We start from the raw sequence: 27,941 nt of genomic DNA, 5'->3' as shown, positions 1-27,941 counted from the left end.
ATTAAGAAAAACCTGAAGTTATTCCACAAAGCCATACTCATTGTTCCACTAATGTGTGACATTATCAGAAAGGTATTACAGGCAAGTATATATACATTGAGTAGTACATTAGTAGAGAAATACTCAAAAACAAAACAAAAACCCTAAAATAATCAGTATTATAAACTGCAAAAAGTATTGACAAATATATTTGCAGAAAAGAAATCACAGAGAGTAGAGCAATACAAGTACACAGACTGGTTTTCCAAATTACACAGAGCTATGTGAAGTGTATTAAATCAAGGTAACACCCACACAGTGACAAAATGGAAAAAGAGGCACGAAGCATGGAGCTAAGACTCATCATCAGCTCCTCTCATTAACTTTGTTTATAATGTGGAACAGCAAACTCATGACCATTCACTATTTCATATGTGAATAAGTATTATAGTCACAATTTCCAGCCATAAAAGCTGAGACAAAAATTTGTGCTGCTTCAAAATTTAAGCATCTATTATGGCATCTATATCATGCTATATAGTACGGTACACAGGGGAAAAACCCATTTGTCTTCACTACAATTTATGCCAAGCACTATATGGGGAAGCCTTAAAAAAAAAAAAAAATTAAATGGCTACAGAACTCTGAAGTGCTGGACAGTATTTTCAGACAGAAAAAGCAACTTTTCAGAAATAATGCTTGATATTTGTCACAGAGCACTAATTCAGCACAAGCATCAGTACCGCATTTGGCATGTCAGAGTAGATACTTATTGCATATAGACAAGGCTAAAAGCCACTTGTCTGGGTGTAACGTCCCTATGTTTTGGACTTAGCTGTTATGGGAAAAGCTTTTCTTCTTCTAAATACAAGACGCAACAGAAGACTGAGTGACCATTTTTAAAGATGCTGATTGGCACTTATAAGCGGGAGGGGGACCAAACTTTTGTATGGTCTGATAGTAATAGGAAAAGGGGGAAGAGCTTATGTTCGAAGAAATTCTTTCCTCAGAGGACAGTGAGTCACTGGCATAGCTGTTCAGAGAAGCTGTGGTGCCACAACCCCGGAGGCACTCAAGGCCAGGTTGGATGGGGCTCTGGGCAGCCCTATGCCCCCCCACCCCCCTCAAACACAACAAAGTTTGGTTTCAAACTATCAGAGCCAACCTTCATAAAGATAAGCTGTTGCTTAACAATGAATGAAAATGTCTGGAAAAGACTGTTCAATCCAGCTCATGTTGGGAGAACAGGAGATGCAAGAAAAAAAAAATCATTAAATTAGAATTCATTCATTATGGTTAAAAACCACAATGAATCTTTAAACAAGACAAATGTCAATAGGATTATTCTGTCAGATGTTGGATTGCTGATTTGTTTATATTTAAGTAGAAAAGGGGAAGAAAAAGTAAGAGGGACAATCCAATCTAAGTCATGGAATCAGTGCACATGTCACACTAGATGAAGCCAACTATGGAAAGGGAAGGGCAGGAAATCCTTAAGCAACTCATCCATTTTTCCTTAAACTTTTTGAGAGCTTCTATAAATATAGGTATTTATATAAATCTTTTCCTCAGAGAAGAGACTAAAAAAAGCAGGAAAAAGGAAATAAATATAGATGATCTTTGGAGAATTTCAGCTGAAAAAGAACAAGGACTTTTAAAGCAAAGTGTATTAGTAAATCAAGTTTGCATACTGTAAAAGAAGTATCTATAAACTATTTACAGCAGTAGGAAGCTATTAAAAAAAAAAAAAAATGCCCTCCCTTCCCCTATCAAAAAGTGCTATCTCTTAAACACTGGGCAATCATGAAGTAAAGGAAGTATATTCTTCCTGCCACTATAACTGGGAAAAGTCACCAACAGACTGACTCAAGGTTATTTATTTGAGTACTAGCGTGAGAAAAAAAATATTCTAGACAGTAATTAACAGATAGGTGCATTTACAAGATGAAACAATTCAAAAAAGTAGGAGACAGACAAGCTATACGAATCTCCTACTAAAACAAAAACGGCCTCTCAATTATTTTGAGTGAGGGGGCACCTTCTGAAGATGAACACTTTGCTTTGTAAAAAGGGAACAGCTGTAAAGTTATTTATAAGTTAGATTCAGTAGGGGGAGAGCTCTAGGGGACAGGGCACATGCTTACTGTTGGATTCATGCATTCCTTGCACATCACACATACTCTAACAGTTACCACAGCTGGAGTGCTGCAATGTTGCCTCTGCACTTTGCCCATGCAGTACAGCGAGCTGAGGGGAATTAAGGAAATCTTGGTCCTGGGCTTGTACACTGGTATCTAAAAAAATAACAGGCTGAAGAACTTAACAGAGACCAAATTTTGACAAAATGAACCTTTAACACTAGCTTTAGCATATATATATTTTTAATGATGCAAGTAGGACTGTATCAAGCAACTGGAAAAATGAAGTGATAAGGAATAGAAGTTCTCGCGTAAAGATAATCAAGAAGTTAGAGCTTATGAAAAAGAAAGTATATAGATAGAAATATAAAGGAACAAAGTTCTCCAGATATTTCTCAAAGTAGGCTGCTACTGGATCTGTAACTGGATCTCCCCTATGACAGTCCAATCCCACAGCTCAGAGTATTTTATTCAAGTCCCCATGCTGAAGCCTGTGCGGTTCATCCAGATGTCTCGCTAGGAGACACACACTTTCAAATCTGCTGCCTTCCATCCACGAGTTGGAATAAGCATGCACGACATAAAAGAAAACTGCCAACAGAGCAGTGAACCTGAATTCAATTTATGATTTTTAAAAAACAATCCACTAAGTTGGAATCTGTTTTTATATGAGTCTTACAAATATAGTAAGATATATCTTGTAAAATAGGAGTTTTAAAAACAAATTCTGAGTTAATTGCACAAGGTTATCATCCAGATTTAAATATCAAATGCTGTCTTTTAAATAGTTGTGTTTTTTTGTTTTGTTTTGTTTTTCCTGTGTGTAATACATTCATCAGAATAAAACCTTCCTATCAGCACTTCATTCCTTTTAATACCACTTCAGGAAAAAAAAAATATTTGTCTGGCTCTCTAGTTTTATGAAACACACAGTAACCATCACATGATGCACATGTGCATCGCATGTGGCCAAAAAGGCCAACGATATCTTGGGGTGCATTAAAAAGAGCATGGCCAGCAGATTGAGGGAGGTGATAGTTCCCCTCTACTCTGCCCTGGTGAGGCCATTTCTGGAATACTGTGTCCAGTTCTGGGCTCCCCATCTTGAACAGAAAGACAAGGATCTCCTAGGGAGAGTCCAATGGAAGGCCTCAAAGATGATGAGGGCCTAGAGAATCTCCCTTATGAGGTAAGGCTGAGAGTGCTGGGACTATTCAGCATGGAGAAGAGAAGGCTGAGAAGGCTGAGAAGGCATCTTATCAACACTTACAAATATCTAGAGGATGGGAATCAAGCAGATGGAGGCAGGTCCTCTTTGATGGTGCCTAGCAACAGCACAAGGGCAGCGGGCACAAAGTAGAACATAGTAAGTTCCATCTAAACATAAGGAAACATTTTACTGTGAGGGTGACAGAGCACTGCAACAGGCTGCCCAGAGAGGTGATGGAGTCGTCTCCTCTGGAAATATTCAAAACCCACCTGGACACTTTCCTGTGCAACTGGCTGTAGGGAACCTGCTTTAGAAGGGGTTGGACTCTTTGGTCTCTAGGGGTCCCTTCTAACCCCTCCAATGCTGTGATAACAAGGACAATAATGACACCATATCAACTGAATATTTTCTAAAACAAACCAAAGATTCTAAGATACTCCTATCTCACGCTTTATATTCTATAAAACAGAGATGATCATAAAAGACAATTTTGAGAAGGAAAAAAAGGCAGAAGTGGATCGGTTATTCTTATTTGTGTCATCATCTACTTATCTATTCTCCCTATTCAGCATTAAAATCAAAAGTTACCATGAGACACTGGAACAAGTAGCCTAGTGAGGTTGTAGATACCCCTTCCCTATAAGCATGCAAGGCCAGGCTGGATGGAGCTTTGAGCAACCTGGTCTAGTGGGAAGTGTCCCTGCCTATAGCAGGGGGTTGGAACTAGGTGATCTTGAAGGTCCCTTCCAACCCAAACCATTCCATGATAACAAAGCATGAATCACTGCATATTAACGATCCACATAAGATCCACAGTTTAATTAGCCTAACTACTTTTTTGAGCAATCTAAGCAAAATCTAGTTTTCAAATTGTTTCTGGAACAGCCAGATAGTGTTTCAAAGGCTTCTGAATCTAAGAACAATGATCTCCATGATCACTATTTCCCATCAACAGGTTAGACTGAATTCCAAAGTTATTTAATGCTAGAAAACTCTGAACCCAGCTATCATTTCTTCTGACTTTGCTGCTAGTAGCATGCTAATCTTTGTTTCAGCATGACTTGAATCATTAACCTTACTCTTCAATTTCAGAATACAGTAAAACATGACATAACCTACAATAGTGAAAAGCGAAAATTTCAAAACAAGTAATACCTGGTAGGGGGAAGAAAACCCAGTCAGTCCAACCTGACTCAACTCAAACAGAACTGGAGTTTTTGAGCCACAATGAAACTTCCATTATCACATTTGGGAAATCAAATCAAATCACTATGCTGGTTAAACAACAGCATTTTACCATCAATTCTACCTACATTATTGTGAAAACAAGCCAACAACTAGGAATTTTGCAGCCTGGAGAATCTTCCAAAGCAAACACATACTCCTCAAAATTAATGGAAATTAAAAAAAAAAAAAAAAAAAAAAAAAAAAAAAAAAAAAAAAAAAGAAGAAGAAGAAAAAAAGGCAGCTTGGGCCATTGCTGCAAGCAGAATTTTGTTCACCGTCCCATTCTGCTACACAGCAAGGTGCTACCTTTATTCAACCTGTGGTGTTTCTTAGCACTATTCTTATGGACATTTGAGAATTTGGGTATAGTCTTACATCCAGAGATAATACACCAATGTCATTATATGTACTCCCCCTCACAGATAAAGTACAGCTGACTGAAAATCTTCAACAGCTATTATTATTCTTTGATGCCATTTGTTGAAGTAGCATACTGGATTGCCTGTGGTCTCGTTACTTTATAAAGTGCTTTTGTTTGAATAAACAGCTATTGGTTTGGAACAGTTACTCAGTCTTTCCTCAAGAGATACCAAAACTTGTAAAAAAAAAAAAAAAAAGTTTTGTTTCATCAATAATTATTTAAAGCTGCCACTATTTCTTTTCCCTTTACTTAAAAAGTTTTACCTTTCAAATAGATGTGAATTGCAGTCTAAACTGGCTTCAGAAACTGCCAGTTAACCTACTGCTTTTCTTGATCTTAACTCAGTAACTTTTAACATAATGGAAGGAAAAAACTTGACAGGAGGTTATTTGCATCTATTTCTATTGTTTCAAAAGGAAAATAAAGAAGAAAACCTGCTCAGATTAGTTTAAACATCTTGTAATCCCATTAAGAAGATTGAAACTACAGATTATGTCCTGAAGATGCCTGTCCTCTCAGCAGAAGGCATCTAAGATTTTGACAACCTATGTGGTGTATCAGCTGTGGACGTCAGTAAGGTTTCTACAAAGCCAAGTGCTGAACTCAGCCATCTGTCTGCACACAGAACCTATCCGCTCTACAACTACTCCACTGATGTATAAAAAAATAAAAATTCAAATAACCCTCTGATTATTTCTTTTACTTACAGATTCCAAAAGCATTGCCAAGGAGGAAAATAGTGGTTTTTACTGAACAGACTTTTTTTTTTTAAAAGAGCTTAAAATGCACTAATTTTCATTCTTACATTGCATAGTCTACTATGTTCAAGCAGAATATAAAGAGCTGTGCTCTATCACAGAAGGGCTATTTACAGATCAAACGTGTGACGGTTTTCCAGCCAGCCATCAGAAAAATACCTACAGTGTGTTTAATCCTTCCTTGGAAAAATCCATGACTTACACTTCCATTTCCAAGCATTAAACATTAAATTCCTGTTAACTGACTGGTAACATAAAAGTGGTAATTTGGAAATTCCACAAGAGAATATTTGAGTAACCAACTACACTGTTTTAGAGATATTTTTAATATAGCAACTATAATTCAAAATTTAAAAGCTCTTTGTAACCTATTTTTACTCCCGCAATGAATTTACCCAAACAACCCGTAGTAAATGGATCACAGTTTTGCCCTCATTCAAGTATTCTGATGGAAATAGACATTTTTCATACAGTATATTTACTGGCAACTATTTTTCCATTCACATTAAAAATATCATTTCACTTGGAAAAATGACTTTGGAGTGCTGAGAAGCAGCATTCCAAATATGCAAAATTGCAGTGACTGAACAGAACAGTGGACATCTGAAAAAAGGGTCTTAGAATCTGCTATAGTGCAAGTACTCATAGAATGGCTTGGGTTGGAAGGGATCATGAAGCTCCAACCCCCTCACCACAGGTAGGGCCGCCAACCTCCATATCAAACACTAGACCGGGCTGCCCAGGGCCCATCCAACCTGGCCTTGAACAGTTCCAGGGACTCTAGAAGAGATCAACAACTTCTGTTCAATTAAGTTTGTTCCACCGAGAAAATTATTTTTAAAAGAATAGGAAGAAAAATGAGAATGACTAAATAACATCCGCACTGCACTGTCAGCATACATGAATTGATTATACAAACCAGCTGTTCAAACGGCCTAATACCTATGCAGAACCAGCACCAAAGCGGTCTTGAATAAATTGGCTGAGAACATGTTCCTACAGAAAAATCTAGGACAACTCCTCCTCCTTTGTTCAAGGAATGATGCTTACTGAGTGAATGTGTTAATCTGAAACTGCATGACCATGACACACTTATCACTAGTTCTCCTGATCAGCACTAAAAGTTCAACTCACTCATCTACACGTCAAAGCCATCTGGCACTTTGGAGTTACGAAGAATCCAGTCTGGAGTACACTCTGTCTCTTTAGAAAAGAGAAGAGCAAGAAATATTTGTGACTGCTGTACACCCAGGAAATATGCCAGCAAGTCCACAAAGCCCTCTCACCTTCTCACCAAGCAGAAAACAGTGTACATTCAATAAGGGCCTGTAACCCTATATCCATCTCTGAATAATCTCTTTGGGACATTATTTCGTCCTTTAAAAAAAGAAACTTTTGAAGTCCACAATAAGCAATGCATGCCCCTTCCCTCCCATTTACCCCCCTTCATAGCTCCTCCACGTATGGATAATATATGGGTAAATCCAGAAGAAAAATGTACCTTAAAGAGATAGGGAGAGTTTTTTTTTCAAAGTCATCAGACAAAAAAAAAAAAAAAAAAAAAAAAAAAAAAAAGATTCTCTTGAGTGTCCTAGCAATCAAGACACGGGGATAAAGACTTAAAGAATTTGTGATTAAAAATAGTGTGAAAATACTGACGGGACAGAGCAGAAAGACGATCAAGGAAAAGGCACGCAAAACCCAATTGCAAGATATTCTGTTTGGCATTAGTCAGCCAGTCAGGTTTTGTGAGCCTCCAGACAAGCTAGAACAAGTACCAGTGTATAACACTGTACCTAAAGAAGGGAGAATTCAGAATTCTTTAGAAGGTGGCTGTCAGGAACACACATGGCAGAGTAAAGAGGGATGACTGTTTTGCAGTCTGTGCAACATGCTTAATGCATAAAGGAATTTCTAAGCTTTAGGACCTTATTTAATCCACACACTATTATTTAAAAGAAACAAGGGGGAAAAAAAAATTATCTTAGGAAAATGTTCATTTTCTGATGAATTTCCAGAGAATTTTCAGCACAGAATTTAAAGAATGAACTAAAAGTGCTAAAGATAGCACTTACCTCAGATGATTTATAAAGACTACATCCTAATTTGCCACCTGGTAAGTGTATTTAGCATAGCTCTTTCTTAAAGCCAAGAAACGCACATGCTAAGGACAGAAGGGACAGAAATAATTAACTATCCAGTGAAAGCGCATCAGAATTAGGGAGAAAAAGATTCCCAATGGGCAGGGAAGTAATGGGTTCAAGATCGGTTCTATATACAGAGACAGGGAAGATTTCATTTTCAGTGTTAATGCAATGTTACCCTGTACTGTAACAATTTTTTATTTAAAAGCTTTCATATTAGAAAGATTAAATGCAATCATCTTTGAAAAAAAGCAGCAAGAATTGAGACTTCACATGTAATCAACACTCACAGCTTCATGTCTACACAAAGATGTCATAACTCCAAGCACAACAGCCCCCCAACACCAAGCTTTGGAATCAGCTGGTGCTGTCACAAGAACTACTGTAGGATTTGCTGCAAAAAATCTTGAAAGCCACACTTCCTCACCATGTCCTTCTTCTGGCATTTCTGGTATACCCTTTTAGCACTATAATGGTGTATTCACAAGCCCTGTTCAGATCATGCTTGTCACAGCAAAAAATAAAAATTCAAGCACCTCTATGCCTTCACACAGGTGAAACACGTTGTAGAACTTGGCTGATAACACGAAAAGAAATATTTGCTACCACTTAGCAAAGGAATATTTGGCCAGCCTGCTGAATATGAGGATAATATTTTGATTCGGTTCTCTGAACAATAAAGAGTAATCAGCACTGCAGCATACATACATTAAACTCATTGAGTACTGATGGGTAAGCCTTTGTTTTCCACAATCGTTTCAACTGCACAGTCTCTGAATTTGCTCAGCAGTTACACTGAGAGCCAAAGGAGAGAATATGAGTAACAGTTTTGAAAGAGAACAAAACAGGCTCCTATCTTAAATTACGTCAATTCAGAAACGCAAGCAGAGGAGGAAAGTTCAGGAAAGCAAGCAAAGAAATCCTCTGAACACCATAAAAACTTGAAGATTTCCCAAAATTATCTATACCTTTTACTTGATACTACATTTCTAACTTGTTTCAAAATAAGCACTTTTTAGAAATGCTGCATGAAAGTAAAAGAGCTCAATTGCAATTGCTTGCTATTCTTGCAGTAACTTTTCTTATTTATGTATTTCCATGGTTTTATAAAATCATGGAAAGTTGCACTATTTCCTGATAGCAGAAGGCGAGGACTGGTCACTCATTTGACTAATTCATTCCACTGGGTTTTCCATATGTGATTCATACATACTGTACTCCTTTTTCCTGGAAAACATTTCACAAAGTCTGTACAAGATGTAAAGTGGTATATTTTCATTGTCTAGTTTCTAACTGTAGATCTTTGAGACTCTCTCTTTAAAAGCAAACAGCATTCTTTTAATAAGTTCATTCTGTAAAACGTGTTTTTGTTAACTCAAGCACTCCTATACTCAGCATTACTGCTATCATGATAAATATGCACACGCTTGTTCTTCTCAAAATGTTACTTGCGGCTTACACGCAGTTCTACTTAGACATACAAACAGACTTAGTACATCCTTTAATAGTACATTTTATCCTCTCTTGCCTGTCCTGATCCTGACATCGCTATTTTATGTCTTGATTCTGTTCCCAGTTGAAGTTAATGCCATAACACTGCCACTTTTCCAAACGAAAGGAGGATCAAGTCCTTATCTGTAAGCTCCTCTTAATAGGGTTTTATACTATTTACATGTCACCAACAAAGTTATGGGGGCAGGGAAGGACTCTGAAACTACCAACAAATAAGAATTTAACTATTTAATACAATTGAAGGTAAAAATATGAGGACAGGCTGACAGCTGATTTCATGGCAACCTCAGATGCTAAATATTGTTAAGTTCCTGCAAAAAAAAAAAAACAACAACCAAACCATCTAAGACACACAGAGCTGTTGGCAGATCTAATGCCCACTCCATTTGCCCAGCAAGGGCTACTGTGTTTAACAGCAGGACACATCATTCTCTACCAGTATATACATGAGAGGGGAAAAATAAGAGTCAAGTATATCCATTTGAACCCTAAATCTACAAAAAAAAAAAAAAAAAAAAATCATATAAAAGGAATTAAAGTTTGCCCAATTATTCTTCTTGCTTCTTTATAGAATTACAAACACTGGCCTCATTAAACATTTAGATGAAAATTATGCTGCACTTGAAGTTAAATTTCTGTGGGCGCATACGAGGAGCACCTCTGGAAAATTCTCTACCAAATCCTGAGACTTATGTCTCAAGAAACTGGGAATGATTGAGGGGCACAAGGCAATGCTTATTCTTAGTCAGAAATAAAATGAAGAAAACTATACATGTGTTTTCCCTCTTCATTTTCTGTATAATCCCATTTACTAGAACTTCAGTCAGAGATGTACTAGGAAACAGGATGGTGGCTATTTCTTTTTTTTTTTCTTTTTTTTTTTTGTAAGGAATACCTATGACTCTATTGTAAGTCTGTTCTTTTTTTGGAACTCAAAACATCACCAAGAATTTGTTTATATAGAGGAACTGTAAAATAATAGTTCCCCAAAACTTCTTGCCATACTGGTTTCTAAAATCCCTTCTGGTGTCAGTTCAACACAGCATGCACCAGCGGGGCTATTTTTAGTACCTGGGCAAAGTTCTGGCTACTCTGATCGAGACTGAGTCAGGATGGTACTACTTAAACAAATGAGCCTTCAAAGGAGTTCTCAGGACCCTCACCTCCTCTCATTTTCCTTAAGAAATTTAAGGGAACATAGGTTTGTTTAGTATGCAGATAAGCTCTGGTCAGAATGAAATTACATGTAATCATGTTTCACATTTATATGTGAGTTGCTGTGGCTGTGCAACAGGTTGGTTTCTCTTACCAGACATTCCTTCCTGCTTAATATGACAATCGATTACCCAGTTCTTCCTTTCCCAGACAGTCTGATGTAGCACTGCTCACATTTCTCATTGCTTGAGTTTGACTTACAAATTTCGTTTCCATGCGAGCTTTACAATCCTTGCTTCAGGCAGGTTTCACTGGACTTGCCATTAAGCTCCCCTTTGAACTTATTAGAAATATTTTATCAGTTTTAGAAACCGATGTTGCCTCACATATAAGTAAATCAGTTCTATCAAAATGGGAACAATTTCCTTCTGGAGGTTAAACAACACTGAAACTTCAACGGGACATTGAACATAAATGTAATTTCTCAGGCTTCCATACTGCTTTAAAACTTCTTATTTACCTGCTTTCATAGTTTCCCCAGAGCACTTTTCTGGAAAATACAACCATGAAGTCTTTTCTCGGGCCGAGGAAGAAAGGCACACAGCTCCCTCCAGGGCACTGCCCTAGACTATTCTTAGTCTGCTGTGACTGCCACTCTCCAAGGTGTTTCTGAGGAACTTCATTAAGTCACTGCAACAATAAAGCCTTAGTCAAAGGAAAGACTGCTATTGTACACTTAGCATTTAAATAACTACAGAAATGAAGACATCTTTCCCATGTGAGCAGTTAAGGGTTATCGCTTTTCCAGATGAATTATTTCTCGATTACACTGCTTCTGTAAAAAGCCTGGAGAATAAGTGCTTTATTTCACAAAGTTTTACTGTGAGGAGAAAAACCCCGATGTATTCAAATATTCTTCATAAGAACAGTTTGTGTGCAATTAATACATACTCTTTTAGGAGTTACAGTTTCATAAGCACTATTTTTACACAAAGGTCATTTCTGAAAGTCACTTAGTTTTGACGGCCTCTCAGAAAAGCAATACCTTGGCTGTTTGTATAGCCAACCGAGAAAATTTCAGCTGACATTTCAAACCTGAACAAGAAAGCTTACAAGCATATCCAGTTCTGCGTTATGCAACCTAAATGTTAGAAAGTTTTTGCAAATTTAAATCCAAAGTAATTACATAATCTTCAAATTAGACAATATGTAATGCAAAGCACTAACCATAGGAGTCAGCAAAAACAGAAGTGGGAGGGATTAAACAGTAATGTGTGAAGGTGTGTTGGGAAAAAAAAAATAAAAAAATAAAAATGTGGGGAGGAAAAAAAATTCTCTTAAGAAATGAGAGTCCTGTGAATTTACAAGAGAAACTGCACTGCCAACTCTAAGAAAGAATCAGCCATCTGCTTTAAGGCTCCATCAGAAACTACCAGTCACATTAAAGATAAATCAGCTCGCAGTAACAAAACTTCCCAGGGTATGTTTTTCCTCTGGCAAAGAGGGAAAAATAAATCACAGTAACGCAAAGTCATACTTGTGAAAAGTTCTTTTTTAAATTACTGCACTGAAAGCTGTTTTCTCTATAATCACATCACAAGTGCAGGATGTAGCAATTTCATAATTCCTTTACTGTTTGATATGGGTGAGGCTCCAATAAAATAAATACAATTAAGTCTCTCTGTTCATTAGTAAGTTTCCGAACCCCACAAGCAATCTGTTAAAAATAAGACTATCCACTTCAACACTGGAGAATTAAAACTACCTGCTTGGGTGCCATGTTAAGACTTTTAAAGCCCTTATTTGCCCCTGATCATACTTTGTTTTTACATTCACAGATCTAAGAACTATTCTCCCCCTAAATCCTTATGGGGTATCACAGGCAACTTCTCAGTTTTCCCAGCCTTTACTCCTACTAGATATGTCCAGCTGTTCATAAAGAAAACAGCTGACCTTCCCAAACAACGCCCCCATTCAGCATAACTGGCACCCAGCACTCTGCCAACTCCCCAGTGCCAGAAGCCACAGGTTCTCCTGCCAGAGGTCTGCCCTGCTGCACAGGGGCCTGAAAGGGATCAAGGTTCTTTCACTGATACGACCCAGCACTCCTGAGCTGCATCAGCACAAGCCACTGATAGCTGTATCTTTAAGTGGCCTTATTACATCATGGTTTTGAAGCAGTGAAGTTCTGCAGCTGTTCTTTGTTTTCTTTTTGCTCCACTTGCATGGGATCTTTTACCTCCTATTTAAAGCTTAGATTTCTCGCAATAATACTTGGGCAATATTTCAGGATTAAGTGACAGAACAAGCACACTTACAATACTTATGGTTAAACTATAGGCATCAGAGAGCTTCTGGAGTTTAACTTAGACTTTCTTATGGAAGGGGGATACGGAAGCAAAGAGAACAGAGATTCAGAGATTTAAACTTTATTTTCCAGCTGATGAATAACCACTAAGAGATCAGAAGCTAATTATCAGTCTGGTTCTTCCATCACCTTGGATTTTTATTTAGAAGCTAGGTTAGATTTTACTTTTTAAAACATCATATGCCTTCTGCTTCATTACTTACCATGACATTTAAGAGAACAGGTCTAATACAAATAACTTCAAGAACCAATGAACTGTAGGAAAGAACTCATCAGCAACACCAAAACAGGTATCAGTGCTGTAATCTGATTTCCAGACCCAGGGACACTGTGAACACCATCAATTCAGGTCCCAGCTATGTCATGAGACTTCAAGTGCCTACACTGCAAGTTATGGCTGTTTTCAACTGTCCAGTTTTTCCATTTGTTTCTTGCCTTGACTTCTGCAGTCATCCACAGCAGGATGGTCCCTAAAATACTCCTAATTTAGCAAAAGTCCACTACTTAAATAAAAAGCTAGTTCAGAACATTTTCAGAGAGAAAACCTCCTCAATTAGCACAGTGTTACATAACTCCTGAACTTGTATGTATTATGTAGAGAAAAAGTAAATCCACAGCAGGGCTTAAAAATTAAGAACTTTATACTGGCTAGCTTATTTTGACTAGCAAATATTTTGCAAACAGTCTAGGCTTTGAACACACCTTCAGCACTGCATCATCTAAAGGGTCAGATGATTATTATAGTAGTAAAAAGATAATTTTCAGGTAGTAAAGTAAAATTAACTGTGATTTGTTGTATCTGGACAGCGATAGTATCCAGAGGTTCCCAAGAAAGAAGCTGAGAATTACAATTGGCTTTTCACTGGACACACATAGACAGACCTCAGAACTGTTGTCAGAGAGCCTCTTTCCGTAAGGGAAGGAACAAACATAAAACAAAGGAGCAATGTTTTCACATAGAGATAGTTGATTCAGGCCAGAATGAGATGAGGGCTTGACAAAGCTGCACAAGCTTGTGCGTGCATAACACCTAATGCTAGGAATGCTGCAAAAATCTGATGACAATTCTATTATGTGTTTCTTAGAAACTGAACTGTGCAATTAAGCAAAACAAAACAACAACAACAAAAAAACACACCAAAACCCAACAAATAATAATAAAAAAGCCCCACAAACCCGAACCTCAAAGCCTGCGGCAGATAAACAGCTACAGCCCTGTTACTTTGCCCACTTCAGGGTCTTCAAATGTGAAGTCTCTGCCTCAGTGACAAGGGCAGCAGTGAGCAGAGCAACTGCTTGAACAGAATGGCCTCTTCCAAAGTTGTTAAGACCATGTGCCAGAATGCATCCACAGTGAGCAGCCTAACTCACCAGCACTTCCTTCATACCACTCACAGCAGTCATCAGGAGTAACCTTCTCCTCTCACTTTCAGTTCTGTGGCTTCTGTGGCTTCTAAAAGCAAAGCAGGAGTCTGGGGCATTTCCACTCACTCGAATAGTATCATTCTGATGCACTTAACATACTTTATATTTAAAATTCAGTCACCTTCATGCACCACATTTTATGTAAGTAAAACAATTTGTCCTTTAAAAGACTACTATTGTTAAAGGGTGAAGCTAAATCTAGATATTACCTTGGCTTTAATTTAAGTGCAGCATGAATGTGTATTTTCTCTTGGTGTTAATCCATCACTTCCAACAAGTAAAAACAGGATTTGTCCCAAAACCTTTTCCCACAACTTTTTTCCCCTCCTCCTTTCTTCCCTCATTTATGCCAGGTACACAAGCTATGTAATACTGACAGAAGATATAACCATAATTATGAATAATTCACTGAAGTGTTTGTGATTAACTATTTATTACCATAAAAAATGCAACATTATTATGCCAAAACTACTACTTGAAGGAGTAGGAAGGTTGGGAAAGGTGAGGACTGAACTGTATGAAAGCATGCATTCTGGCGCTTCTTTAATGACTATTCCTTTGTAACAAGACAGTAACATTTGCATAACTTAAAGATGCAAGATTATCAAAGCTAAATGCAAGTTTTCTATTCTACTGCATTCATCTTCTGACCATTCTTTTCTGTTCTCTGTGAACAAGGGAAAAATAAAAGGGAAAAGGCAGAGTATAACTCAGGAGTCTTTAGAAAACCACAAGGGCTGTGGAGAAGCAGGCTGGTATTTTTTGAACTTTAAAGAATGAAATTTTCCACTGGAGTCAGTGAAGGAAGAATGGGAGATGGTTTCAAAATATTTTTCAAGAATGTTCTGGGTGGGTAGCAGAAGAACAATATAATTGCAATTAGTGATCGTGTTTCTAAGAACACACTAAGCATACTCAAGAAGTTTCAAAAGCATTTTTAAAATATTCTGATAAAGAGAATAAAATGAGCCGCAGAAGAGGCTGGATTTTATCTTAAATCAGATGCATTTTTGCCAAGGTTAATGTCTAATATTCTGTAATTTTCTCAGGCATATTAAGCTAATGACATGGTACAAGGTATGATAAATTATATAACTCATATTTCTACCTTACTAAATAATATTGATTACGGCTTTTTAACAGCAAAGAGGTTTAATCTGTCTGCCAAGTTTGTGAAGCTTCCTACATAACCAACCCTTTCACTGCAGCAGGCACAGAACAGCCACACAAGGGCTGAATTTTTTTAGCCATTTACAGAAATAGAGACATTAAAACACACAGAATCATCAAGGTTGGAAAGGACCCCAAGAACACCCAGATCAAACATCCACCCATCATCAATAGCTCTCGCATGCAGAGTAACATATGACCATCTGACCTAATCCTAGATCCTTCAGGGTAATTTTGCTATTGAAACACCACTGGTAACAACAACAACAAAAAGCAGTGGTATTTCAAGCTTTTGCAGTACTTAACAACAGAGCTTTCAGAATGCAGTCATTTTCCTTGTTCAGATGGAAAGAACACACCTGCTTTGTGCAAAGGGAAAAAAAAGATCATCTTTAAAAAATAGCTCCTGAAACTGCTTTAACTTCCTGGATATTCAAAGCAACTGTATTTGTTTATAAACTTATGCTTCAACTGATATTGCTGAAAAAACAAGTATGGTTCATAGAATCATAGAGTAGCCTGGGTTGAAAAGGACCTCAAAGACCATCTAGTTTCAACCCCCCTGCTGTGTGCAGGGTCGCCAGCCACCAGACCAGGCTGCCCAGAGCCACATCCAGCCTGGCCTTGAATGCCTCCAGGGATGAAGCATCCACAGCCTCCTTGGGCAAGGTTCCTCTGTGTAAGGTTCCAGATTTCATTCTATTTTCTGTTTCCCCCTTCCTTCTGAAATGCCTGGCTTTCATAGAGCAGGGGAGATGAAAACTTCTTTAAAGAGGAACAATGAACAAAGCTTATTTTTTGGATTTTATTTATTTATTGCAACTCACCAGGGAAGAAACAAGAGACATAGCTGCATCTCCAGTAGTTAAAGATCAATCACTTCAAAAAACACCTATCAGCAGATGCACTTCATCTGCTATGGGCTTAGGTTATAAACACTGCTTTTAAAAGTTGTTAAGTTTGTTTGAAGTCATTATATACCTTACAGGTAACTGACCTTCTCCCAAAACCCATTCTCAAGAGGAAGGTGTCTGATTCTTGATGCAAAGGCTTTATCTGTTCATGCCTAATAGGTAGGCTTTATTTAGCATCCTTAAATTATATATTGTAATGAGGCGTGAACACATAGGCTAACAACATTTTTAATAGTCAGAAGTCAATGATTTAACCTAGTCTCTGACCCGATCCGATTATTCTTTTGGTTATACAACCCCCAGCAAGAGTTATTCATACTTTCCACTGACTGCAACAGCAGCTGCTTCACTATCACTCTGGAGCCTCAGGAAAATTCAAGCCCTTAATCACTATTTCCATTAGCCAACAGATCTTTGCTATCAGCTTGAAGCAATACAGCTGAAGTGCCAAGAAGTGTACCTACAGGAAATTGATTAAATAAATAAATAAATCTATCCTGCAAAGACGCTTCCACATCTATCAACAGCTGGAAAAGTACCGGGACGGGCTCCCACCAATTCCCTTTAGCTTTCACAAGCTACACACAGAAGTTTTCTGCGCAATACTTTACAAGCATGCATCTCCCATTTGACAGAAGAAAACATCTCATTTAATAAGATCACAATCTTAGGACATACGCATTATAATTCTTACCAAATCTTTTCTCCCTTTGCCCATTACTTAATTACACCCTCCTTCCCAAGCTGGGCAAACCAGTCTAGTCTACTACATACATACTCCCACTATTAGATGTAAAGAAGTCTCAGCTTTCCAGGGTAATGGATAACTTACTATTGCCTCTTCCTAGCAAGATCACCAGCACTGAACAACTTAGTAATTATCTCCCACCTCTGGGAGGGTTTAGCACCTAGAACTGTCGGGCTGCGCTCCTTTTCTCATTTTCATAGAAGCACAGAATGGTTTGGGTTGGGAGGGACCTAAAAGATCAGGCAGTTCCAACAGTCCTCCTATAGGCAGGGACATTTCCCACCATACTAGGCTGCTCAAAGCCCCATCCAGTCTGGCCCTCAATACTTCTAGGAATGGGGCAGCTGCAACTTCACTAGTAATCTCATCGACGATGCGTTTTATCTAATTACTGGATTATGACTGGCTTTTTCACTTACAAAATTCAGAAATAGGATAAACCCAATTTCTTATAATACAGCTTGAATTTACTGGCAGTTCACTAGCTCTGTTGTGTTAGCTTCCTAACTCTACAGAGGAAGGAAACAGTACAAAAGAAAAAGAAACTATCCCCCACACCTTTCAGCCTTGGAAAGCATACTGACTTTCAGAAGCACTTTCCATCCAGACAAACCTTTGTTTTGAAAGCAAGCCCAAACCTTCGCAGAAACTTCCAGAATGACATTCCAAAACCAAAAGAAAACAAACTTATTGTTTGACACACCTATAAAGCATCTAAAATGGCATTTCTTGGCAAAGCCCATTCTGTTCTAAGGATACCAAGATTAACATTACAGTGATGGATACACACACAAATCTAATGATCAAACAGTAATTATCTCACCATTACCTTCACTCCAAGTGTAATCCAGCATAACTATCTGCAGCTAAAAACAAAAACAAAAACAGGACATTAAGCTTTTATTGCATCCTCTATGTATTCCTTAGGAAAGCTCTTTCCACCATCTCAATAGGACAACATCTTAACATAACTTTCAGGACAGAAGTGTCAAAAGCATGTTAACCTTCTCCTCACCAGTCTTCTGTCAACTGGCTCAAAAGTTTACCCATTCAAAAACATCCTTCAGTCAGGCTAAATACACATAGGAAGAAGTAATCATAGTACTTTCAGATCTCTCCTATTTCACTCTCTTAAACTGGTCACAGTTATCCCCCTGAAAAACACATTATCTCACATCTTATAGGGACTTTCATTCTTCTGCTATATCTTCTGTACTTCACGAACAACAAGCAACCAAAATCCAACTCATGAGGCTAGCAACCTACTCTTAGTACAGTAGCTGAAAGCACACTTTCCTTCCAGGAAGTCAGCCAACATCAAAATAACTCCAAAAAAGAACACCTCAAAAGAAGAAAAACAATTATCAGTGTCAGATCCAATTATTAGTTTCAGAACTATCTGAAAATCTGCAACAAAGTGAAAGAATTTTATCTTAGACAAAGTTACTTTTTTTTTTTTTTTTTTTTTTTTTTTAAATAAATGAAATCCAGTGATAAAAGCTGTGCTTTTATGTGTGGTATCAGTAATAATGACTCACAGCGTTAACAAAGTGAGCAGCCCTTCTAGTTATCTCTGGCAGTAACAAACGCTTGCAGGTAGAGAAAGGAAGTATAAAGGCAGGTAAACAGACTTCTCCCAACTAATTCTTGCAACAGCAAGTCAAAAACTTTGAGGATCAAGTTAGACCCTAATCACTGTGCTTGATGGCTACTATTCATGAATCACTCCTTTCTTAATACTAAGCTCTTGGCCTCTAACATTCTAGGGCAATGAGATCAATGGTTTAATTATGCATTACACACACACAAAATAATTGTATTTGAGACCTCATTTCCCACTTTGGGTTCACTAAAGACAGCTGGATATTTCAGCTTCACTAATTTGTTTCCAGTGTATGTTCTGTGCTGGAAATTTTTCATGTGGTGGCTCACTCCCACACCTCCCCTCTCCCATGGGAATGAAAAGGCTTTACTCTTTACATTCTGTAGAATGTGATGGAGCCTTTTTTTTTTTTCCCTTCCCCTTAAGTCTGCAAATCCTTCATAAATACCAGGTTACAATAATTAATACTGCATGAATGATCTCTTCAAAGTTAAAAATGCAGTTTCCATTAGGAGGTGCAAGCAGGTTCTGGCTATCTGAACGGAAAAACCCGTAACTAATTATAAAGCCATTCCTAGTTCCTTTGAGGCCAGATGTGTCTACAAAGCTCCTGTCACAAGGAAAGCAAAGTCCTTGTGTTACTCCATTTATGAGGTACTACTATCATTTACTGTATCAAGTCCTGGGGGTGGGGGGGTGGGGGGGTTGAGGGTTGGGGGAGGAGCACAAATGAACCACAAACTGCACTTTTGAGACTACTTTACCGAGCTGAAGTCTCACTATAAATGAGACTTTGAAATCCCTTGTTTCTATCAGCTGGTCTGTGGAAAATATTAACAAGCTTCAGAAACTGTTCTTTGACATTCAATGTTACCCACTACACCCACGTCAAACAGCTTGTGGATTGTTTATCAGAAGAGGCAATAACAGGACAAAAACTTGAGAAGCACCTCCACACAAAGTCTGAAGTACAGAAACATACTTAGAAGAAGAGGAAGACACCCAAACCAATCCCAACTAAAACTACCTATTATCGCTGTTGAAGAAGGTGACGCATCTGATGGAATACAATTTCAGAAAAAGAAAGGAAAAGAAACATCATGCACTAGGATTTACAGTATATTTTCACATCTAGGAAATAACATTAATTTAGGTCTTGTTTTAGTACTTCATGCGCTGAAGTCTGAACATGCTTTCAACTTCACAATTTGAACTTCACGATTTGTTTACCAGTTTAAGTACTTTACTGGGTTTCTTTCCAACCTTTTCTAACACTCACCCATGACCAGACAGCCTTTTATTGAAGAACAACATTATTAAAAGTATATACATTTATAAACATTTTCCACTGCAGTGTTATCAACCGAACAATCATCTTCAGTAACAAACTGCCGGGGACCTAAGCTTTCCCTATGATTGCTGTCAAAAAGAGCTTATTTATTATGTTAAGCCTGTTCTGCAGAGGAGAGTTTAGTTGTTACTAATTAACATAAGCATTATTGTTTATACCAGTAAATATTAAGGCATCTTCCTGAGAGGCAATTGGGATGGTCTTAAGTTCATATCATACCTAATATTCTGTAGTTATTTTTACACTTTCCTTTTACAGGAAGTTTCTGGAGAACTAACTGCAATTTGTTCCTGAAATACATCAATAACAAAGAACATAAGGAAATGTACTCTACAGCATTACTACATATACTAAACTTACTGGTACGATCAGAGCACAGAGATTTAAACCAGACAGAACTCCTCAAGGCTTCCATTTGATTCTGTAGAAAAGCTAAAGCTTAAGTTTCTTTAGACTTTCTTCTTTAACATTTGCAGTACCTACACTATTAATGACCATTTAAAAATACTTATTTTTACTTTGTGCAAAGTAATTTTAAGCCACCCAAAAAACATCTTGTGCAGCATTGCTGAAAAACTTCCCATTTATAGCCAAACACACCAAATCTGAATGTCACTTACTCTTACTTTCACCCTACAGATATGGCTTTCCTTAAAATATTACATAAGTGACATACTTCCCTTTCATTTCTACATATGGAGGGACTTGCATCACTGCTCGAGGAGTAGGATGGACGGATGGCTGCTGCACTTTAAGGACTTCACTAGTACCAGGGCATCAGATGTAGAAGTAAGTATTTTACTCTTCTTCCCTGACCTAGGTGACCTACAAAGCATCTAAGTGTGATGTAAACCTCATTTGCTCCAAATATCTCCTCTGAACAAGATGAAGATAGTGCAAGCTGCAGCATGAGGTTTCTTCGTTAGTAGCTTACTTATTTCAATCAAAATTTCAACCAGTATTCATGTATGATGCACTCCTTGAAGGCAGCAAAATAAAGCAGAACTGTAGAAACAGAAGTAATTCGCCTTCCCCTTGTGAAATCACAACTTCTACTATTGTTTCATGGCATTATCTGTACTCTCACAAGGATAACTAAGCGTGGATAATATTTAAAGGAAGCCATCTGAATTGCTGTTCAATGGTTCAAAATTCAAGTATATGAAAAAGCAGTCTAGCACTGTTTGAACAAACATCTTCATGCTGTACAGTCTCTTCAGCCCCTTCTACTCCAGCTGAAGAAAGAGTATTTAGCTCAAAAGATGATTTCTCCAAGTCATCTTTGTGATGGCAACTAGAGCAGAATACCACATAGGCACGGAGAAGAGCAAGCAGAAAATTCTCTCTGGGCTCACAAGACCAGAAAGAGCTACTCAGGTGGGAAGACTGAAGACATTATCCTTAAACCAAACAGTCATCTCATGATGACTATTACCAAGATTTCCATATAGACTGTATATACAGTACAAAATGCTCACACTATTCATAAAGTACGCCAGCTTATAAGACAAGGTTTTTCCAAAGATTCTCAGGTGATTAGATATCCCAATGACTCTCAGGAGTTCTGCTTATGCACTTAGCAGACTGGATGCATCCCAGGAGCCATAAAACTGCATTAGTATGGTATTACGCTCTACAGTAACATCAAAGATTATCACATCAGCCAAAGCACTGCATTTATATGGGCTCCAGACTTGAAGTCACTCAGAAGTCTGTCTTAAATTGTTAATAGCTGCAGAATAAACTTGTATCATCTGGAAGTAGAGCAGCTAAATACTTCTGGGTCTTTAATTTTACCACAAGAACTTCCATCCTGGAAGATTTTTTTTTTTAATCACAGAATCATTAAGGCTGAAAAAGACCTCACCCAGTCCAATCACCAGCCCACCCCCCCCATGCCTCTGCCCACGTCCTTCAGTGCCAGGCTCCTGAACACCTCAGGGACAGGTGACTGCACCACCTCCCTGGGCAGCCTGTGCCACTGCAGCACTGCCCTTGCTGAGAAAAAATGGTTCCTAATATTGAACCTGAATTGTGCTTACTTATTTTATTGTTGAATGCAAAAACAGGCCACTGGGATACGATTTTCAAACAATCTTAAGCCAGGGCACTTTTTTGAAAGAACAGAAAGAATTATAAACATTACTGCAAAGATTATTTGAGAAAAAAAACAAAACAAAACAAAAAACAAAATGCAAACACTGGCAGAGAAAGAATGAAAGTCTATGAAAGTCTTCAAAGCACACAGAAAAGTATGGATTCCATACAGTTTTCATTAAAGGAACATTTCATCAAAAGCAGTCCTGTGGTCACAAAAATGTAAGCATGTAGAAAACACCTTCCTGAAATTTACTTTTACTTTTTTTTTTTTTTTTTTTTTTTTTTAAAACGTAACTTAAGAGGTTTAACACAGTAAGTAAAAGGATTAACAGGCATGTGACTATAACAGGAAGAGATTACCAGAAAACCCAAGTGCTATTTTGTAAGGAAGGTTTTGTAAGTATTCCTGAGATATTCGACTAAGTTCCTGTAAAGCAGAAGTAATTCTAAGCATTTAATACAAAATACACTCAGCATCTCATGATTATTTCAGCAGGCTGAAAGTCAATTAAAAGTTTCCAGAAGCATGGCTCATTTAACAATGAGTTTATTTTCAGATCAATTCACAAACAAGTTTTTTCCATATTAAAACCATACAAAGCTGAAGGAAGACTAGAATTGTAAAGCTATGATAATCATTAACAAGATGCAGTTTATCTGCCTTTAGTGCTTTTCCTCTTGGTTATATTACTGCAGAGAATTCTGCTCATTTTGAAGACCTCACCTTCATGCCCTATTATAGTCTTTTATAAAAATAATAATAGTAATCACAGCTCAGTTTATGCATGCTTGCCATTGGAGGTTACATGAGGACACATTCTCCATAATGGCTGCAGGAGACTGGCTCACTCCTACTAATACACTTAAAAGTGATCAAGCTAAAGTCCTTTAAAAGTTCAGCTTTCAGCGATTTTTTTTTTTTTTCTAGCAGGTTCTGGAGAAAAACCTATTATTGCAATATAACCACTGTTATCTATGAATGCAAGTTTTCCATTAAGGGAAATCTGCTATATTTGTTAGTTTGCAGTAACTTGAAAGATTTAGTAGATTAAGGCAATTATAGATACCTTAAAGTAATGCAAGGAATTCAAGCCATTCTAAGGAAAATAGCTGCAAGGAAAACCTTCCAGTTTCTTAGCACTCCTCCCCCCAAAAGAAACAAAAAAACCCCATCAACTCAAGAAGCAGCAAAAAGCACAACCAGGAGTAGTTTATCAGTAGCCCCAAGCTGAGTTCTTTCTAAGTACTCTACATTTCTCTCCCTCCTCACAAGTGAAATGAGTGATACTCATCTACAGTTCAGCTAAAATAGAAAGCACTCAGAACAGACCCAGGTAACCTACTTAGCAAGACACTGCCCGGGTACAAACGAAGTTATTTAGCCCCCCTTGTGGCTACGCTCTGAAGTTTAAAATCATCACTGAAGTATGCCACATCCCTCCAGGATTACAAGATACAAGCAAGCCTATTACCTCCCACACTTGCCATTTGACAGTAGAAGTTCTATTTAAAACACAGAGTGTCCTCTACTGACACAAAAAAAGATTAAAAAAAAAAAAAAAAAAAATGAATACCAGATAAGGAAAATAGAAATTGGCAAAAACATAATTGCTGGCTCTGTAATTAGCTACTGACTTTTTTTGTTGTTGTTTAAATGAGTACACAGACACGGTTAAACCAAACTCATTTGTATCAATAAATGCTGCTTTAAGAAAAAAAAAAAAATATTCTCAAGCATAAAGCCAACACGAGAATTACCGAGAACACCAAACCAGCATTTTTTCAAGGCAATCAGCTAACCTGAAGATCACATAAAGGCTTTCTACCAGAGATCATTTACTGTACACGTCTGTGAAAGCAAAGATAGAAGTATAAAGTCTATAGGAATTTCTCCAACTGTACTTTGGAAGAAGCTTGAGAATAAGTATTGCAGCATTCTCTCAAAGATACTAAAAATGACACTGTAAAAAGCATCCTTGGGGGATTTAAATCGCTAAAATTCTTTCTTACGAGAATACAGGAAACAAATTGTTGTTTACTAGTACTATTAACTCCCTAGATAAGATATTACACAGGGGATGCTCTGAAAGTACTGCCTACTGTCTTATCATGTTGGCCTGCGACATCAGAGGCAGATGTTGGTGGTGTGGCAGCAGAGGTTGGACCATCCAACCCATATTCCATTACATTTTGTTGCCATGAGACCGATGGCAGCAGAGGAGCAGTCTGACACAATGGTGCTTGATATGGAAGCGTGTATGAGCAAAGGTGTGTCACTGAATTCCTCTGTATGGAAAAAATGGCACCCACTGACATTCACTGATGCTTGCTGAACATTTATGGAGACTAAATAGTGGATGTGAGTGCAGTGTAGGGGGGGTGGAGCGCTTCAGTAGCAGTGACGTGAAATGAAGCATTTCCAATGAAGTATTCCATAAACAAATCACTGATTTCAAAGAACCGACTCTGAGCAGACTTTTTTTTTTTTTTTTTTTTTTTTTTTTTTTTTCCAAAACATCTCTACCCACCTGATTTGGTAGCAACAGTAATCTAAAGAAATGCTGTAGCTGCGTGCTAACCCAACCCTCAGTACTTTCACACAAGCACAAATCACTGTTTGGAATCAGGAGGGCGAAATGGAAATAGATGTTGCCAGTCATCTTCTAGCTGCCCTATCTCACCTTTGATTGGATCAACCCTCCTCAAATAGGGCAATCCAGGATTATTAAGTGGCCTACCAGAGCGGAAAAAAAAAATCCACAACTATGTACACAAGGTATTTTAAGACTGTTACATAGACGCAATTTCCCACCTTTTCCAGAATAGATGAAAACACATTACACGAACAAAAATCATACATATTTATAAAAATACCATGTCTTGTGATGTTGTATTTTACAATACCTTTACTTATTCCTTGAATTATAGATAAAATTAAATGCCCTTACTGAATTTGCAGAGACTTGCAAGTTTAAGCTTATTGTACCAAAAAAAGGGGAATTTTCTTAACATTTACTCCTTAAAGCACAGTCTTTAAAATTATTACATTATTATCATTTCCAAACACTAAGTCATCACTCTAGACCAAAATACCTTCATTTCCCAGATACCAGAATCAGTGACTGCTAATGGAGAACTGGATGGAACGCATGGGAGGCCCCGATCTCTTTCTCTTTTCAATATAACCTTATTCTTTCCACAACACCCACCAGCACTATGCTGAATCCACCCCTTACCAACTCAAACAGCAGCCACAGTGCCTCATCCTGCCTCTTCTCTTTGCAAGTGACAGGTGGTCAGCAGAGCATGATAAAAACATACCCAGTCCATCATTAACCTACTGTTCTCCTACACAGTAGTGGTCTGTTTTCTGCCACCTCTGCATTAATTGGGGGTAAGTTATGCATTTCAATGGCTGAGGTTCAACTAGCCAAAAAGTAAGCTATTCTTTAGTCTATTAGAAGACAGCACACCTACCACGTGCCACAGAAATCTTTCCTGAAGTTTTATAAGTAAGAACGTCCCTCCCTGTTGGACATAAATATCACTTTTATTCAGGTTCAGAATAATCCTCCCATTGTCTGTCTTCGGAATTTAATTTGAAGAGCAACAGTGGTGGTGAAGTAACTGCACATACAGGCATCCATAGTTAAGATCAGCTTATAGCAAGATGATCAGTCTCCAATTAATTTGCCATTATTTTAATTAATCTGCATTCCTTCCTGCTGCAACTCTTGGCAAGAAAAAAAAAAAAAAAAAAAGTAGAAAGCGTAGAAAGCACAGAAAAATTATTGCAATTTCAAGGACACACAAGGCTTTACTCTGATCTAAATTAAGAGTGTCACAAGACCGAGAATCTTTGGAACCAAAACAGATGGAAAAACCATTTAAATATGTAAATACCTCCCGGTCTGGCTTGCAACTATGCATCTGTGTTGTCATGCATCTAACCATTTTCAATCCGTTCATTTTAAGGCTACTGAATCCATCCAAGAAAATACTATTACTACCTGCAGCTGAAAATACTATATAGAACTGATTATATTTTCCTAGGCACGTTTGGAGTTAATTTATTTTAAGTAGGATAAATCCCAACAAGAGTGCCATTTCCGTCACACCAGCAGGTGCCCTAAGTGATACAGAAATATCAGGTTGGCACTGGAGGTTACAGAACTTGAAAAAGTAACAGTGGTGATGGAGGTACATTGTATTCCACTTTCCCGAACCTTTTTAATACTAGACTGTTGGTAGGGTTGAGATATTGAGCTACTGCTCTAACAGCTCTTAGCTGCCTTCCACCAGGAGATTGACAATTATTTTAATGGCATTTTAAAAATCAGGAACAGCGTATTTCAGTTAATTTCTGTCTACTTAAAAAGTAAACGTTTCCTTAAGTATCAAAGGCGCTAGAAAATATGATCTCGATGGCAAAATGAGCCATGAGAAAAGCCTACAGCAAGGCGGACTTCACTCATTCTTTAGTCCTAGACAGCAATGAGACAAGTAAAAGAAGAATGAAAAACGAAGCTAGGCTTGGTCTTCCACCAAGAAAAATGCAGATGAGAAGCAATCCTGAAACAGTTACATCCATTTATTACACTTAGAGCTACGTTAGACTTAAGGCAAACGAGTTGACACCATTCCTCTGACAGCTGCTGCCACCCTGCTCCGGAGCAGCGGTTCGTCATTCTGTTCGCATCCTTCCCTTCCTGGCAGGAAAGCTCCGTGTCCCCCCAGCCCCCTGCTTACCACCCGCTCCCCGTTCCGCGGCCGGTGCAGTGACGGCGCCCGTCCCCCCTCCCACTCCCCCCCCTCCCTGGCTCCACCGCTGGCCCGCCCGTCCCCGCCCGCACAGCCCGAGGCGGCGGCCGCGACGGACGGAAGGAGGGGCGGGAGCGGGCCGGGACGGGCCGAGCCGAGCGGCGGCTCTCGCCGGCAGAGGGAGCCGGCCCAGCGCCGCCCGCCTCGCCGCTCTCACCCGGCACTGGCCGTCCTGGAAGACGCGCGGATCCAGGTTGCAGGCGATGGTGGCGGTGGGCAGATCCTGCAGCACCACCGCCTCCATGTCGCCGCCGGCGAAGCTCCAGTCCGGTTCGGCCTCGGGTGGCGGCAGCACCTCCGCCTCCTCTTCCTCCTCCCTCGTTTCCCCGAGCGGCGGCTCCTCCCGGCCTGTCGGGCCCCTCCCGCCGCCGCTGCCGCTCTCCATGGCCGGGGGCGAGCGGAGCCCCCGCGGGGCGGGGCCCGGCGGCGGCTGAGGCAGCCTCGAGCGCCTCGCGCCGGCAGCCGTTCCCCCCACCTTCGCGTTTCTTAACCCCTGCGCGCGATTAACCGTCTCCCTCCTGCTCTTCCTGCTCCCCGCGCGCACGGCACACGGCGCCGCCTGAGCCAATAGGACGCGGCGCCGCAGCAACAGGTGGCCTGCACAAGGCGGGCGCCGCTGCCGCCATCTTGAGTGAGGGCAGGGGGCGCGCTTCTTTCTCCCAGCCGTGTGTGTGAGGGAGTCCGCGTGCCCTGGGGCGTGGGGCAGCTGCGCGCACAGGGGTGGGTGGTCAGAGCATTAGGGGTGGTATGGAGCGTCGTGTTTGTGACCTAGCGTTAGAATCACGGAATCATTAAGGTTGGAAAAGACCACTAAGTTTATCTAGTCTAACCGTCAGCCCACCCCCCCCCCCACGCCCACTGCCCACGTCCCTCAGTGCCACATCCACACGGCTCCTG

General features: G+C 39.1%; 1 protein-coding gene across 1 annotated transcript in view; it reads right to left on the bottom strand.

Moving 5' to 3' along the window:
- RCAN1 (regulator of calcineurin 1) overlaps positions 1-27,504 on the bottom strand; it is a gene marked incomplete at both ends in the record, with an annotated part of 38,641 nt that extends 11,137 nt beyond the window's left edge. The window contains one exon of the mRNA XM_079549360.1: positions 27,202-27,504. Coding sequence (XP_079405486.1) covers positions 27,202-27,429 — 228 coding nt within the window. The remainder of the gene's footprint in view (positions 1-27,201) is intronic.
- Between the last annotated feature and the right edge of the window lie 437 nt (positions 27,505-27,941).

Source organism: Tetrao urogallus (genome assembly GCF_951394365.1).
Source record: "Tetrao urogallus genome assembly, chromosome: 1".
In the NCBI taxonomy this organism is placed as follows: Eukaryota; Metazoa; Chordata; class Aves; order Galliformes; family Phasianidae; genus Tetrao; species Tetrao urogallus.
Note: the sequence above shows the minus strand (reverse complement) of the source record. Positions and strands in the feature narration are given on the sequence as shown.